Here is an 18,263-nt window from a genome sequence, read left to right on the forward strand (position 1 = left end):
TATTGGTCCTGTAAACTTGCTGTTTTTGCTATTCTCTTCCTCTACCAAAAATACATAAGTATGCCGAACCACAGCAGTCAGCTCTTTCTGGATTTTGTGTGAATCCCCGGGTACATGTGCTTGAACACACGCACGCATACAGAGGCCCCTTGGCTTTTATATTATAGATACTGTGTATTTCCTAACTTTTTTTTTTAGCTTTAGAGATAAATAATGTTGCTTTATTCCACAAATGCTGCTGCCATCTGTATATGAAGATAAGACATCTTTCTTTCTGCTCCTCCTGTTCGACCTTTGCTCTCACAAGATAAAGACATAAAGTAATTCATCTCTAGATGACAATGATAAAGAAATACAGTGGAAACAGTTCATAGTGATCAATTGTACCCAGACAGAGATGATCAACTGATGAAGCTGTTTCATGCTGCTTCAGAAAAATGAACCCAAAATATTATAGTTATAGGAGCCACTATGCTGCTTCTGTGATGAGTTATGGAATGACAGTGATTGGTCCTTACAGCTGTCAATCACTCAATTTATCTGGGAAGTCCTGTGATTGGCTAAAATCTTCCATCAAAAATTAGGATTTCTAAATGCTGCAGGTGTAGAGGTGTTGTTTCCTCTCAGACAACAGATCGTATTGAGATATTAACTGAGTGATAGTATATTTTATTCTTATTCTTACTAGTTAACCATATCATGTATATTACTTATATCTTTGTACAGCACTTTAAATGTGCTATATAAATAAACTTGACCTTGAGTTGCAAAAAATACAGCCTGTTGACACTTGAATTGGTCAATAATTATATTTTTTGCAGTGATAACAAGGTTCCCTTAATGTCCGAATTTCTCGTTGGAAACATAAATTGCACTTGCTTCTTTTTCCGTTAAGCTTCTCATTTTTAAAGTTTAAAAGATATGACATGAGCGCAGCATCAGCCTGATTTTTATTTATTTTATTTTTTTATGATTCTTCTGGGATCATTTTTCTGATCAAGACCAGAATCTTTGATGGTCAAAACACAAAGATCTGGTTTGAGATTTGAATGGGCAAAGGAATATAAGCAGTTTCCACTGTTGTCACAACCACAGCTGTTATTTTACTCCATATTCGTTGATGTAAGACTGATGTGGATGAATGGACAGAAGACACTGTTTCTTCATCATTTAGTCAAAACACCTCGATGAACAATCCACTTCTGTCTGATCCTTATTTTCAGGAGCATGTGAAATTCTGTTGCGTCATTTGCGCTCTTTTCATTTTGGTCTTTTTCAGTGTTGCGTTCAGGTGTCTGAAAACTTTCAGGTTCTTCTGTTCAGAGATGAGGAACAAGTGAATCGGAGATGGTAATCCTTTACTCTTCTTTATCCTTTTTTTAAACTTGTTTCTCCTCCTCCAACCTTGATTTCATCCTTTCCTGTCCTTTCCTTTCCTTTCCTTCTTCATTTTCATCTCCTTTCTTTCCTCCATCCTTCATGCCATCTCGTCATTGGCTGTCGCTCTCTCCCAGTAGCCAATAGGTGGTCATTTTTCCTTTACCCTTGATGTCGATCTCTCCTCTGAGCTCCAGCTGGAAGCAGTTGAACTCCATCAGAACGTCTCGAGACGCCGCCGACACATGGATTTTCAACGCTGCACAAAAAACACAACCATTATTTATTTATGAAAAATATGACATTTATATGTTAATTATTGGCAACAAAGGCTATGAAAAGCCATCATTACATTTCTTTGGATTTGACATTTTTTCACAATAATTGGACATCTTATATTATCATCAATGACTTTAATTTCTTAGTGTTGAAGTTCTAAATTCACACCCAACATGCAAACACTATGGTCACTGAGAGAAAAAAGTTATTTAATGTTCATTTTTGTGATTCTGGCAAACTACTGTTATAGTTTTATGATAAAATACATTTAACATAGGCTTAAATTTGATGTTTTTTACTGATATTTTATGAATCTGAGGGGCAAATGTCAAAAAAAACGTCACTCAAAACCAAGATGTGAATTAACCCTCCGGTATCCAGGTACGCCTTTTAGACTTTGTGTTAAAAAACTTCATATTATTTTTCACAATTTAAATAAGGTCAAAAGTTGTTCATTTTTGCATGATCTTTAAAATTCTGGCCACCAACTAAAATGTGCACATTGTAAACAAAAGAAAAGTACAAGACTAGCGTCTGTCTCCCAAGTGTGCCTAAAATGCACTATTTCTTCCATTTGATATGTGTGATTAGGGCTGACCTTGATTTACAAAAATAAAATCAAATTAGAGCAGAAAAATAAATCAATATATAATATTTAATAGTTTGATTTATAGGTGTGCCTTTTTGGCACACTTGGTGACAGATGCTAGTATTTTTGAACATTTGGCCTAGCGCTAAAAATAATAACGCAAATTAACCAATGTTGCTGTTAATCATTGACACTTGCCAGGCTGCAAAAATCAAATATGTGATCCACTTTTTATGTAGTATATTGAAAAAAATATTTTTGTGTGTTTTTTGCATCCAAAAAAAAATTGTTTGTTTATATTACAAACATGGCATTTAAAGGGTTAAAAAATGTGACAGTTATTGAGTATCTGGTATTTTCATTTACGGCTCAAGTTGATGAAATAGAAAAAGTGTAAAAGAATTAAAAACAAACTGTTTGAATTTTTTTTTTTTTTACATTATTCCACTAGTGTGCCAAAAAGGCACACTTGGTGCTTATAAGGGCCTTACTGGACAGGATACCAAAGGGTTAAGTCATTATTGCTCAGGTCATTTATTCTCACAAGAAGAAGAAGAAGAGAGGAATTGTGAATCATAAAGCAATGATAAACAAATTCAAGCCCAGAGGATCGCCTCCTCGGGTCTCAGGGAAACAATGCAAGGTCTGTGTCAAACATAGGGTCCACGGGCTAAAACCAGCCCATTAAAGGGTCCAATTCAGCCCACCGGATACATCTGCAAAGTGCAAAAATTACACAGAAGAATATACAGTCTATTAAAGAATGTATTTTTCAGTTCCAGATTCCTGTTAACATATGTTTTGTGCCTTTGTAAATCCACTGTGATCTGTAAGTTGTAACATATATGTGTAACTTATAATTTGAGGTGTAATATTGTTAAAATTCACTCATTTTTCATAAGAAATTTCAGGTTGTTCAGACTATTCAGATTTTGTCTAAAAGGATAGTTTGTAAATATAAACATTTTCCCAATCTAATTTTACTTTTTTTGGTCTAAAACAGATTAAAAAAACTGGGGTGTCATTATACAAAGGTTATCATGCTATTATTCTATGGTGCAGTGGTTATTTTGTCTAAATGAGAATAGATTAACACATGAGGCCTTGGAACTTTTAAGATAATACATGAATGAACATTTGAACACTCTGTCTAACTAACTTCATTATAATGGTGTATGATTTTTCTAACAGCTGTTACGGAAGCTCATGATGTATTTTTGTAAGTTTGGGTTCCAGATGAAATCAAAATTATCTTTTGGGATTTAAGATGAAAAAGTTTTGGAACAAGAAGAAGAGGATGAAGTAGAGGAATAGTACTCTGCTGCCTGAACTTCTAAATCACAGGTGTCAAACATGCAGCCCAGGGGCCAAATCCGGCCCGCCAAAGGTTCCAATCTAGCCCATGGGATGAATTTACCAAGTGCAAAATGCAAAAATTACCCTGAAGATATTAACAGTCAAGGGCATTAAACTCAAAAATAACAGAATAATAACCTAGAAATAATGAGTCCAAATGTTCTACTTGGTTTAATGTGAGAAAAATCATGATATTTCGCCTCTACATAATGGCAACACCAATTTTTTCTCTGATTTATTGCAAAGAACGTTAAATTCTGATATCCTTTAATAATTAAATGTCAATAACCTGAACGAATATGAACAACCTGAAACGTCTAAAGAAAAATAAGTGTAATTTTAACAATATTCAGCCTGTTTAGTGCCTTTGTAGATATAATCCGTAATGCACATGTAGAAATCATAAATTGAGGCATAATATTGATCAAATTGTACTTATTTTTCTTCAGAAATTTCAGTTTTTTTCAGTTATTCACATCTTTTTTTGTTTTAGATAGAAATAGTTTCATCATTTAAAGTTATTTTTTTTGCACTAAAAAATTTGGAGTTGTCATTATATATAGGCTATTATGCTATTATTTTATTTGTCCGGCCCGCTGGAGATCAAATTTGGCTGAATGTGGCCCCTGAACTAAAATGAGTTTGACACCCCTGCTCTAAACGTAAAACACCAGTTTATAAACAGTTCATTTAACTGTTGTGTGTTTGTGCAGCTCTGACCTTCACCGGTGGACTCCATTCGTGACGACGTGTTGACAGTATCTCCAAACAGACAGTAACGAGGCATCTTCAGACCGACCACACCTGCACAAACCGGACCTGGAAACAGACAATAATAAGGAGGACAATGAGCAGAACGTTGGATTCCATTATAAACTGGACAAACCACAGCACCAGAACCAACATGAGGTGGACCCAGACAGAACTGGTACTGGACTGACTGGTCAGTGTGCCCAAGTCCTTCCTTCCTTATCTACTGAATGACTAGAGATAAATGTGGGTTTAAAAGTGAAATGACTGGTCTAATAGATAACACTGGTCTACAATTTTTTAGAAATGATTTGCTTCAGAGATTAAATGTGCTAAATGTTACGTATTTTAATAAGATTAATTGGAAAATAAATGACAAAAGTGCCAGTTTGCTGATGTTTTCAAGGTATATGATTAAGTGTTATTACACATATATATTGGTTTATGTACATTTATATAATAGTTTTAGAAATGTTCCACTAAATAGAACCTGTAAAGTGAATGTATTCTAATGTGCAGACAGTGTTTTGAAGTAGATCTTGTAGCTCTGAGACAAATATTCCTTTTGAGTCAAACCTATTCTCTCGTTAATTCTTGAATTTCACATTTTGACCCAAGGCTGTATCTTGGAAAGTTTAGCCAACCAGCATTTTTGACTTGATTTTTCTTTATCAGTGACTCTCATGTGGTAAAATTTCATTACTTTTATTCTGGAAGCATTTTCCTTGTAGACCAGTGTAATCAGTAGAATAAACCACTCCATCCTGGAACATCCACTGACAACTGTCAATAAAAACTGTGGATCCAGGTTGAATTTACTGGTGTTACCTTATTCAACTGGGACAGAAATGTGATTGATGAACATAAATCTCTGGCAGATGGCTCAGAATAGATATCTGAGAGCTTTAATTAAAAATCATGATACACTTGCAAAGAAAATTATTGGACCACCCCTTGTTTTCCTTAATTTCCTGTTCATTTAAATGCCTGGTACAACGAAAGGTACATTTGTTTGGACAAATATAATGATAACAACAAAAATAGCTCATAGTAGTTTAACTTCAGAGCTGATACCTTGCCATTTTCCATGTTTTCTTGATAATAACCAAAATCACTTCCATCAATAGCTATAACATTGTATTGCCAAAAACAGTGCTTTTAGGCATTCCATGTTTTCTTTTCTGTCTGTTTTAGTCACATGATACACACAGGAGTTAGTACTTGATTGCATAACCATTGTTTTTGATGACTTTTGATGGTCTAATAATTTTTTCTGACTGTAGATCCAAGCATACTCCATAAAATGACCCTACCATATCCTCACAAAACCCAGGGAAGTGAAAGTTTTGGCTTTTTACATTAAATAATTGTCTTGATTGGAAACAGCATAATGCATTTTTATGGAATGTCCTTTGCAGTGGACAGGGTTTTTTTTTTTTTTTTTAAGTAAAGCTGTCCAACTCTTATCCCCTCCAGAGGACAGAGATATAGTGGTGGGTCTCAGGAGGATATGACACTGTAATGGTTTTATAAATCTGGCTTATCCTCCTCCTCCTCCTCTTCCTCACCGCTGTGAATTCCAATCCTTAGCTTCAGCTGTTCTTCCGGTCGGTGTCGGATCTTGAAGGTTCGGACGGCTTCCAGCAGAGCCAGCGCCATGCGGGCAATCTCTCTGCCGTGTAGTTTCCCATTCCGCACTGGCAGCCCGGACACCACCATGTAGGCATCACCGATGGTTTCCACCTGGGGGCACCACAAACCCAACAACAGGTCAAGAGTTTGAACTCATTTCATCTGTTTATATTTTATCTGCTGAGGATGTGAACATTTTAATATAATAATAATAATAATAATAATAATAATAATAATAATTATTATTATTATTATTATTATTATTATTATTATTATTATTATAACTTTTATTTATATAGCACCTTTAAAAACTGAGTTTACAAAGTGCTTTGACAGACAGACCACAGCAGGATACAACTGAAGTAAACAGCACACAAGCAAATACACTAAAACATAGAAAACAACACAAAACAATAAAAGAGATATGAGCAACAAACTAGAAAAACATGACAGTCCGAATAAATTTGAGTGTATTGAAGTAGAGAGGGCAGAGATTATCTAACATGATGGTGTCAAATCAATGTAAAAATGAAGGAATGGAATAAAACAACATCATGTATGTCATTATAAATGAAAAACCAAAACAGGGTAAAATTAAATATTCAAACATTAAAAAGAGACAACATCACATAAAGGGTGGGGAAGCAAAATTTACAATGAACACTTAGTTGTTTTTTCTCAGCAGGCACTACGTCGATTGTTTTAAAACCAAACATATATTGATGTCATAATCATACCTAACACTATTATCCATACCTTTTCAGAAACTTTTGCTCATATGAGTAATCAGGAAAGCAAACGTCAAAGAGTGTGTGATTTGCTGAATGCACTCGTCACACCAAAGGAGATTTCAAAAATAGTTGGAGTGTCCATAAAGACTGTTTATAATGTAAAGAAGAGAATGACTATGAGCAAAACTATTACGAGAAAGTCTGGAAGATACTATTAAAGAAGAATGGGAGAAGTTGTCACCCGAATATTTGAGGAACACTTGCGCAAGTTTCAGGAAGCGTGTGAAGGCAGTTATTGAGAAAGGAGGACACATAGAATAAAAACATTTTCTATGATGTAAATTTTCTTGTGGCAAATAAATTCTCATGACTTTCAATAAACTAATTGGTCATACACTGTCTTTCAATCCCTGCCTCAAAATATTGTAAATTTTGCTTCCCCACCCTGTAACGGCAAGTCTGTAAAAATATGTTTTAAGAAGTGATTTTACTATGTTACTATTCAGTATTTTATAATTTTAATGCTGTATAAGTTTATATATCTGTAAGTTAAAGCCTGCAGCTTATTGATTTGAAAAAATTATTTGCAATAGTTGTCATGTCCTTTACCTTGTAAACGTCAAAGTTGTCAATGATGGCATCAAAACATGTGTAAAGGTCATTGAGCAGTGTCACCACCTGAGGTCAGAGGTCACAACAGACATATTAATAAATCACATCTTTAGAGAGTAAACAACAAACTGATCACATCCAAATGCTAGTCAACCATGTGCAGCAGCTACTGAATTAAACCAGGGGTATCAAACATGACAAAACCGGTGTCGCGACATGCAAAAATTACACTGAAGATATTAAACATCAAAGGTGTCGAACTTATTTTAGTTCAGGGGTCACATGCAGCACAATTTAATCTTAGGTGGATTTGACCAGTAATGCAATAGCATAATAACAGAAATGATGCCTCTCTGCATTTTTCTCTTTGTTTTAGTGCACAAAAAGTAAAGTTACATGATGAAATTTTTACATTTACAAACTATTCTTTCACAAAAAATGTGAATACTCTTAACAACCATGAAAAACCTGAAATTTCATTTGAAAAATAATTGAAATTTTAACAATATTATCCCTGCTACTAAATGTTTTGTGTCTTCAATGTGATCTGTGAGTTATAATGTACATGTGTGAATGAGAGGCTGAGGCAAAATACTGTGAAAATTACACTTTTACTTTTTTACACAAAAACGACAAACATTTGGAGTTATCATTTATAAGTGATTTTGTTATTATTTTAATGGATCTTGACCCTAAAATAAATGAGTTTGACACCCCTGACTGAAACAAACCCTGCCAACATTTGACTTAAAGATTCTTATTTGTGAACATTTGTTGTTGTTTTCTGTCGATTTTAGACCATTTTTATTTATTTATTTTTTTAAATAACTGACTGATTCTGACTGACCTCCATTGGTGTACTCTCTGCAGAAATGGAGGTGAAGCCAACGATGTCGCTGAAGTAGATGGTGACGGAGTCGAAGGCTTCGGCCTGAACTGTCTCCCCTCGTTTCAGCTGCTCTGCTACTGAGCTGTGGATGGACGAGAGAGAGAGAATACTCAGTTCTTACTGTGGTAGTATCTGGTACAGTAGTATCTGTAGTACTCACTGTGGTAGTATTTGTAGTACTCTCTTTGGTAGTATCTGTGGTAGTATCTGTGGTAGTATCTGTAGTACTCACTGTGGTAGTATCTGGTACAGTAGTATTTGTAGTACTCACTGTGGTAGTATCTGGTACAGTAGTATTTGTAGTACTCACTGTGGTAGTATCTGGTACAGTAGTATTTGTAGTACTCACTGTGGTAGTATCTGGTACAGTAGTATTTGTAGTACTCACTGTGGTAGTATCTGGTACAGTAGTATTTGTAGTACTCACTGTGGTAGTATCTGGTACAATAGTATTTATAGTACTCACTGTGGTAGTATCTGGTAGAGCAGGGCCTCTGCTTTCCGTTTTTCTTCGTGGTATGCGTGCGTTCGTTCCTCCACCAGCTCCTCCAGGTTGTTGGCGTACTGCTCCATCCTCGACAGCAGGTTGTCCAGGATGTTGGTCCTCGACTCCCTGAACAAACACACCGTATACTCTTTACTTCCATCCTCTACTTCTTCCTCCTCTAAAAGTCTCTGTTTTCATAGTACTCTCTCACTTGTTCTGTTTGCGCAGCAGTACTCGGATGTGGTTGAACTCGGGCCTCTCGGTCGGCTCCTCGGCCCAGCAGCGCTGCATCAGCTGACCCAGCTCTGGACTGTGGCTCTGGGTGTCTATGGTGGGCCTCAGGCAGGGCCACTCACCCAGAACCACCCGGTCCACGATCTCTGCACATGCATACACAGAAGTTACTTGTCTATTTCCTCCACTACATCTCAGAAGCAAAAGTTATGCAGTACCCTCCTGAGACCCAGCAAAGCACTTTCATCCTCTGCAGGGACACGAGTTTCACAGCTTTACTTACTTTACACAACTTTAATATGCTGATGACACTCAACTTTATATCGCTGTGTCTCCTGATGGCCTTAGCCCCATGGACACCCTTTATAATTGCATTTTAGATATTAAGTCCTCGATGGCAGCAAACTTCCTCCAGCTCAACCGGGGCAAAACCGAGGTTTTAATTGTTGGTCCTGAGGCTCAGAGGGAGAGGCTCAAAGCTAAGCTCCAGACCCGTTCACTGGACCCTTCTGAGAGGGTTAAAAGTCTGGGTATTTTACTAGATTGTGAGCTTAGCTTTGAGCCACACATAAGGTCTGTCACCAAAACAGGTTTTTATCATATAAAAAATATTGCCAGAGTACAACCCTTTCTCTCTCGAGCCAGTGCAGAGACTTTGATGCATGCATTTGTCACAAGTCGCATTGATTATTGTAACGCTCTCCTTTCTGGTCTTCCTAAGAAGGCCACTGCACCGCTGCAGCTGCTCCAGAACTCTTCAGCCCACCTGCTGACGAGGACCAGAGAGAGAGAGCATATGACACCAGTGCTCAGGTCTCTGCACTGGCTCGCTGTGAGCTTCAGGATCGATTTTAAAGTGCTTTTATTGTTTTTTAAAACTCTTGATGGTCTTAGTCCCATTTATTTTTCTGATTTGCTTTTAACATATTAGGGTCTTGGACCCTCAGGTCCTCAGGTAGTAATCTCTTAACTGTTCCTAGAGTCCACTCCAAAACTCATGGTGAGGCCTCATTCAGCTTTTATGGCCCCAAACTATGGAACAGTCTACCTGAGGATCTGAGGTCTGCTGAGAGTGTTCATATTTTTAAAAGTAAACTCAAAACTTATCTTTTTAGTTTAGCTTTTAGTTAAACTTTTACTGTAAACTTTACTTTACTTTGTTGCTTTTATTTTTAGTTGCAACTGCAGGACAATGGGGGGTTCGATGTGAAGCATTTTATGCTACATGTACCATGTATGAAAAGTGCTATAGAAATAAAGTTTGATAGATTGATTGATTAAATAAATAGATAAAATAAATAAATAAATAAATGCTGTCCACTGCAAAGGACATTCCATTAAAAAAATTATAATCTGAAAAAACTGTTGCATTATGCTGTTTCCAATCAAGACAATTATTTAATGTAAAAAAGCCAAAACTTGTATTTCCCTGCTCAGGAGTTTATACCTAAAATGGGTCTTAACCCATAAAGACCCAAACATCCACTGTCGACCAAAAGCATCTACTGATCGAAACTGTCAATGCCCTAATTCTATCAATCCATGTAAATAATTGGTGTAAAATGCAATTTATTCATCTTTTCATGGTCATCAGATATGATCCATTTGGACGTTCAGAGGCTCCGTAGTGAACGTGGAAACATTGTCATCTTCTATTACATTGATTCACCAGTAAAACCCAGGGAGTTGAATCAATGACAGTGGATGGACACACTTTATGTTTATGGTTTATGTTCAGTTAGTGATATATTTTACTGAAAAAGTCACTTTTTCTTCAGTTTTCTCTGTTTTGATATAATAACCACTCTAAGCTTTTATGAATATCTACATGATCTGATAATTAAGCATAGAAAAGAGATTTTCACTGGAAAAAATGCAAAATTCTGAGGATAATAGTATAATAAATCATGATAAATCACTTAGGAAATGGTTAAATAAATAGAAAAATCCATTTGGGAACTGACACTTAAGTCGCACTGTGTCCTTATGGGTTAACTTCTACACACTCCCTCAAATTACTTGATGAAATCCATTTTACTAAACCATCACTAGGTATACAGTGGTGGAAGTACGTAAGTTTTTGGACACCTCATATTACATTATGAATCTCTCTTAAGTCCTTAAACTCTGCCCAGTGTTGTTCCATTCTCCAAACCCATGCTTTCTTCTGCACATGCTCTGTTCCACTGAGGTCAAAACTGGATGTTTCACCAAGATAATGAAACACATCCAGGACATGACCTGTTGAGAGGGTCAAGAATTTGGTTTTATTATTTTTTTCTTCTTAAGAATAAAAAAGAAGTATTTGTTTGTGTCTATCTGATGCAGCTACACCTTCTGAAATAATTTTTCTGCAAATATTTCCGGACAATATTTGTAAAAATCTTGACGGCATCTTTTTTCCAAGACCGTACGTATAATTAATGAGAAACTTGTGACTAAAATCGTGGACTTTCAATACTTTAGTTTTGTTATTTTTTCTTGTTAACAATAACAAGAAAAAAACAAATTTGCATTTGTTTGTGTCTGTCTGACACAGCCACACCTTTTGAAACACAAAAAATAATTTTCTGCAATTGTTTCATGATAATATTTGCTTTATTTTAATTTTAAGGGTGTCTAAAACTTTTTTTTTATTATTACTATCCGTAATGTTCTAAAACTGATACATAAAAGAATAAACTTGAGTTTCAGTTTTTTTCAGCCTTTGAGGCAGTTTGAAGAAACAGTGACATTGACGAGGTTCTGTGATGAGTTCTTAATTGTTTTCGGATCAATGAAATAAATCAGGTGACACATACACAGACTATACTAAGTACAGAAAACCATCAGACTGGTCCTTTAAAAGACTGAATTACTGATGAGTTTCTCCCAAAATTCCTAGAAAACACACTTCATCTGTAACTCAGCTCTTTTCCCTTTTCTCTGTCTGAGGTTTGGACACTGAAAAGTTTCCATGTCAGCCTTAAAGATTCCTCATCAACAACAAAAACTGGACACAGTTTCCTCCTTTTTTTTGGAAAGAAAAGTGGAAATAAAGTGAATAGTGCTGAGTGAACAAAGCATCCTCCAGCTGGAATCAGGTCATAGAAACAGAGAAAAGCTCTTTCTGTTTTCACCCTCTCTGTCATACAGTAACCCTCCTCCCCCTCATCTTCCTCCTCTTCCTCTTCCTCCTCTGTCAGGGTCTAATTGCTGGTTTCAGAGTCAGTCGTGTTGAGCTCCGTCTCTAATTCCCTTCATTCAGCCTTTGTCACGACTCGGGCTAAATCGCTCCAAATCCGCAGCAGCAGCAGTTTCCAATCAGCTCAGTAACACTCAGAAGGAGGGGAGGTAACGAAATCTGATTAATCCAATACAACAATATGTGCTTTTAGATTCTGCTAAAGAGATAATGAGCCTGATGATGGAGGAAGGAAATTACCCAGCAAAGAAAGAGATAATTATCAATTAAAAAAAAGAAATGGGAACAAAAGCCTCCTCAGATATTTGATAAGAACAGATTCATATGTGGAAATCTCAAAAACAAACGGCGGACCTCATTTCCTCTGTAGAACTCACATCTCTTCACCTCAGATCTTAAAGGATTAGTTCCACTCTGAGGAGGAACACTGTTCAGCAGTGACTGGGTTTTAATACACAGGGGAAAAAAGTCAGAATCAGCTTAAGCGTACACTATATATTTGGATCATTTTGACAGCTTTACTTTTTATCTCTATCAGCTTCACCAAAAGGGCACTGAAGGCATCATATCACAGACATACCAGACTCTTTTGTACCAGACATATAAGTTGTACAAATGGAGGAAAAAAATCTGACCCTGTGATTTCCAATTTCATACTTTCAAAATGTGAGAAAAGTGAAGTTTTCAGTCTGGTAACAACACAGAGCCAACATAAAGAGCCTAAGCCTCAACAAATAAGAGGAAACTAGAGGAAAAATGGTTGTTAAGGTGTAAGATGGTGTAAAACTCATTTCCAGGTCCAAATGGTGAGTTACCAATAGAGCATGAATGCTCACCTACACTGTAAAAAATGACTGTAGAATTAACACCAAAAAGTTGTAAAATTGCAACATAAAAAAACTGTAAGTGACAATACAATACAAAGTTGTTTATTTGAAAAGATTTTTGTGTTAACAATTAAATCAAATATAGCTGTAGTTCTTACAGGAAGAGTATGTGAACAAAACCAGATTTGTATGTAGAAATGATGTATTTCTATTGTTTTTAGAAAATAAAACTGTAAATTGAAATACAATGTGGTGCCGTTTAAATTGCAAAGACCATAATGTTGAGAAAACGGTGGATTTGCTTTATATATATATATATACAGTTGACATTATTTTAGGGATGTCCGATATTGGCTTTTTTGCCAAAAACCGATATGCCGATATTGTCCAATGCTTAAATTCCGATTCCGATATCTACCGATATCGCTGCCGATATATGTGGGATATTAAACTAATTTTAGGTAACATCACATATCTCCTGTCATGGAATTAACACATCATGCTTAATTTTATTGTGATGCCCCATTGGATGCATTCTCAAATGCAGCAAAGCTTTCAAAATGTAAACAGTGTCTGTGCAAAGAATACATACTTCAACTTAACTCTTTCCCCGCCAGAGCATTTTCCAGTGAGTTGGTAGCCTGCGCCAGCCTTTTTGATCATTTTCACTAATCTTTGGAGGCTCACTTAAAATGTTGTGTTAGAAGTATGTGAACACTGAATACATATTTACATATTATCTCCATGAAGTGACTAATAACTAGTATTACAGTGTGATAAAATGAGAAAAAAACATCAGATAAACTGCATTAAAAACTGTTTTATTTCATAGTTTTCACACAGTTTATCACTTTCTGTTATTGTGTTTTAAATACACATTTCTTTGCTTCAAAAATTAGCTGAGTGGTCATTTTTGTAACTCCATAAAAAATAGGTTCATTGAAAAAAAAAAAAAAAAAAATCAATCACATTGTTTTTTTCATGCCTAAAGAGGAATAAAAAATCTTGACTAAGGTTCTCATAATTCATGCATCAAAGGGTTAACAAAGTTTGACTGTAACTAACCAACGTCATACATTGGTGGAAATAAGTGTGGGGACTCCCCATGCATTTGTCATATACTGTATTAAGAATCCCTCTGAAGTCATTAAACTCTGCCCAGTATTGTTCCAGTCTCCAAACCCACATGCTCCGTTTGCACATGCTCTGTTTGTTCTGTTGAGGTCAAAACCAGATGAAACACATCCAGGATATGATATGCTGAAACTGTCAAGAATTTGGTTTTGTTATTTTTTTCTTATTAACAATAAAAAATGCATTTGCCTGTGTCTGTCTGATGCAGCCACACTTTCTGAAATGATTTTTCTGCAATTATTTCATGATAATATTTCAGATTGTTTAAAATCTTAATGACATCTTTTTTCCAAGATTTTATAACAAGTGAGAAAATTGTGACTGAAATAATGTGATTGTGATAAAAGCTTAAAAAACTGTCATATGATCTACTGGACCAGACCAGACCTTGCAGAACCAACACCCTCTCTCTCTCTCTCAGTGTAAATCTAAAGGCCTCAGGCTGTCGTTTGTTCCAGCTCCACTAAGATGAACTCAAAGGTGTGTAGATGCAGAGACAGTGTGTGCCTTCCATGTCTATCCTCTTTGTATTACTGCTACTTTCTGCTGTTATGCAGGTATGTTGGTCTGCTGTTTATTTTTATGCAGTGAGGTTCACTCTACCTTTGGGGCTGAGGGGGTCTCCCTCCAGGTAAAAGGCTCCTCGACGCAGCGCCACCTCCTGGAGGATGATACCGAAGCTGTAGACGTCCCCTTTCTGAGTCCCCTGAGGAGGTGGAGTTTCCATCCGGAGCAGCTCTGGAGCCATCCACAGACGCTCTGCACGACCATCAACAGCAGGATAAGAGGGAGTCTGGTCTGAAACAGCTCACAGAACCTCTTATTATTTGTTCTGTTTATTTATATTAGTTAAATATAACAAAAAAAGAACACAAAACAAACTTTAATGTGTGCAAATCTAATGCTAAAATAAATTTTTTTATCAAATAATTGCATAAATGTGCTAGTACAGGGAATGATAAAAGTTCTGGATGACTTGTCTTTAATTTGTGAATTGTAGATGATTTTTACATAATTTATTATGGTTTGGCTCATTTTACTTCTCTACTAATGTTTCATATTTCTGATTTGCTTCAAATCCACCAACAATATTTGGTGATTTTTTTTATAGGTCTATTCAGTCTACAGTTGTAATTGTAACTTTTTTTTCTTGCATTTTATTTCTTTTTTATTTGCTTTAACTTGTTTTTTCCTTTTATAAAGCACTTCATTTGAAGCCAATGTTTTCAAGAAGTATTTATTCGATTATTATTAACGCAACATGATGATATCATGTGGTAAAAAAAATTGCTGAAGTAGCTCCAAATGACGTAATTTACATAAATATTGCTCCTGACATTCATAAAGGATTAGACTCAACTTGTATCCTATGTGAGCTGTATTTTTACATTGTTATTTAAAAAAACAACTTTTATTTACTTTTTCTTGGAGGATGGAGCTATTTTTTTGTGGGAAAGGTTACACTTACAAGCATGTTCATCTACTTGCTTATTTGTTTGTTTGTACCATAAACTGCCATTTATATTTGATGTTATTTTTATTTATCTAGTCATTTATGTATCTCTTTATTTGTTTGTTTGTATGGTAGACTGACGTGCGTAGTAGGAGTGAGCGTCTTTCCCAGAGTCACTCTCCGATCGGAAACTGGACAGGCCGTAGTCTGTGATTTTCAGGACGAAGCGGTTGTCGACGACACAGTTTGACGACTTCAGCTTGCCGTGACAAAAGATGACGCTGTTGTGGAGGAAGAGCATGCCCTGGATAACGAAGAAAACAAAGAAATGAAACAAATATGGCAGCTCATCAGGGACAATCAACCACAAAAGTCTAGATCTCAGCAGAATAATTATAGTTGTTATGTAATGAAAACTAAGATTAAAACTATGACTATAAGTGAGAAAATGACCACTTTCAAAAAGCATAAAAATCAAATAAAAATGTAAAATCAGTTTTGTTTTCATTTTGCACTAGTAATAATGACCCATGATTAATGAGAATAAATGTCTTAGGACAATATTCACCTATAATGAACACTGTATAATTTTAATTTGTAAATCTAAACTAAAAACTGAACAAAAAACCACAACTGAAACTTGTCAGGTAATCAAAATAAAACTAAAATTAGACTTAAACCAAAAACCCAAACTGAAGTAGTCAGTACTGAGTATTTATACATTTATAAAGTGTGTATTTTGTACCTTTACGATGTCATTGATGAGTGAATATTTGAACATCCAGTCCAGAGTGATGCTGTCATTCTCCAGGATGTCCTGACGACAAAATACACACAGTAAACAAACAAACAAACAAAAACCAAACAAACAGCAGAACAACACACAGACAGCAGTGGTGGTGTGGAAGTATGTATTTTTACTGTGAATATAGCAGGTATTTGTACTTTACTTGAGTATTTCCTGTTTTTTCTGTACTTTTCTCCTTCTACTCCAGTGCATCTCAGAGGCAGACATTGTACTTTTTACTTTTCTGCCTGACAGCTTTTATTCTTTTATTAATATTTTTCCAATAAATACATGGGCAATAGAATTTTATGGAATTTTTTTTCTTATTTTTTCCTGAAAACCTTAGTTTATAAATAATTGACAGACTATAGCTTACATTAACACCACAAAGACCAGGATATTAGTTTGTTTAGTGTTGCAGTTAAGTGGGAAAAAACATGCATCACACTCAAATATTTGAAGAAGAAGAAGAAGAAGAAGAAGAAGAAGAAGAAGAAGAAGAAGAAGAAGAAGAAGAAGAAGAAGAAGAAGAGAAGAAGAGAATTGATCACTTCTATGTTCTATTTTTACAGTTATTTTTGCAGACACTTGCAAAGTAAAATGTTATTTTGAATTTAACATCATGATTTTAGTAAAAGTAGTTTATCTAATTTTTTCACTGCAGAAAAACATATTCTACATTCCAACAAACATTCAGTTAAAATTGTTTTTCCTTTACGAATTGTTTTTTTTTTTTTTTTTTTCATTTCCTGTTTTTGCTAACTTTGGCCTTCTTTTTTTTTCCCAATATCATGATTTAAAATACCTTAAAATATTATTTGTTAAACACAAAACATTACTTTCCTTATGCTGTACAAACTTCATATATATTTGAGGCACAATCAACACTTTAACTTTTCACACGAGCTACATTTTACTGAAAATATTGGTATTTTTACTGCAGGAAAGTTCAACTGCAGTAATTTGACATGTTGTGCAGTATGTTCACATTGTGTACCGGTACTTGTGCTGCAGTACTCAGATGTGCTGACCTGCAGACTTCCTCTGGGACAGTATTCAGTGATGATGCAGATGTTGGGTGGGTCAATGGAGGCTCCGATGAACCTGGTCAGATGCTCATTCTGGACGTCTCTCATCTAAACAAATACACAATATTTAATCCATATCTGATTTGTTCATACTGTGTATAATAAATGTAGAAAGACACACAAAACTGATCACCCGATACTATATTCACATTTGTATAACTATGAGCACTTGTATTGTTTTCATTGGATAGAATAAATAACAAATTGGTCTCTGGACTATTGTCCCGCCCACAGCACTGTCTGATTGATTTTACACATGACATAACAGCTTATCAACACTGAACGGTCAGTAAAGGTGTTCCACAAGGATCTACCCTGGTGCTATTTCGCTTTTCTATTTGCATTTATGATCCTCTTATTTTTTCTTCTATGTTCACTTGGGGCGGCCGTGACTCAGGTGGTAGAGCAATAACTGAAGGGTTGGCAGGTCGAATCCTGCTCTGTCCCAGTCATGTGCCATTGTGTCCTTGGGCAAGACACTTCACCCACCTTGCCTCCTGCGTCACTCACACTGGTGTATGAATGCGTATGAATGTTTGGTGGTGGTCGGAGGGGCCGTTTGGCAGCCACTCTTCCATCAGCCTGCCCCAGGGCAGCTGTGGATACAAATGTGTTTACCACCACCAATGTGAGAGTGAATGAATAATGGATTAATAAAGTAAAGCGCTTTGGGTGTCCTGAAAACTGCTATAGAAATCTAATCCATTATTATTCTTTGACAATAGATGAGCATTATCTTGGAATGATATGCTTTGTAAAGACAGTGTAAGCTTTCTACAAACATGTTTAATAATGTAAAGGCTTTGGGTGCCTAGAGAAACGGTATAGAAATCCACAGATTTCTGTATTGTCAT

The 18,263-nt window shown here is 35.7% G+C and overlaps 1 protein-coding gene across 2 annotated transcripts in view; it reads right to left on the minus strand.

The window, feature by feature from the left end:
• Nucleotides 1-18,263, minus strand: part of LOC115435416 (atrial natriuretic peptide receptor 1-like) — a 127,833-nt gene continuing 109,570 nt past the window's right edge. Inside the window, exons 12-22 of one of the 2 annotated variants that reach the window (XM_030157808.1) lie at nt 17,353-17,457; nt 16,280-16,351; nt 15,676-15,838; nt 14,685-14,840; nt 8,914-9,082; nt 8,682-8,828; nt 8,174-8,297; nt 7,324-7,392; nt 5,920-6,094; nt 4,322-4,420; nt 1-1,636 (exon numbers count right to left, since the gene is read on the minus strand). In XM_030157808.1, the coding sequence (XP_030013668.1) occupies nt 1,491-1,636; nt 4,322-4,420; nt 5,920-6,094; nt 7,324-7,392; nt 8,174-8,297; nt 8,682-8,828; nt 8,914-9,082; nt 14,685-14,840; nt 15,676-15,838; nt 16,280-16,351; nt 17,353-17,457 (1,425 nt within the window). In that variant the 3' untranslated portion in view covers nt 1-1,490. The remainder of the gene's footprint in view (nt 1,637-4,321; nt 4,421-5,919; nt 6,095-7,323; nt 7,393-8,173; nt 8,298-8,681; nt 8,829-8,913; nt 9,083-14,684; nt 14,841-15,675; nt 15,839-16,279; nt 16,352-17,352; nt 17,458-18,263) is intronic. The other variant, XM_030157807.1, reaches the window with a different exon arrangement.

Source organism: Sphaeramia orbicularis, chromosome 16 (assembly GCF_902148855.1).
Source record: "Sphaeramia orbicularis chromosome 16, fSphaOr1.1, whole genome shotgun sequence".
NCBI classification, from domain to species: Eukaryota; Metazoa; Chordata; class Actinopteri; order Kurtiformes; family Apogonidae; genus Sphaeramia; species Sphaeramia orbicularis.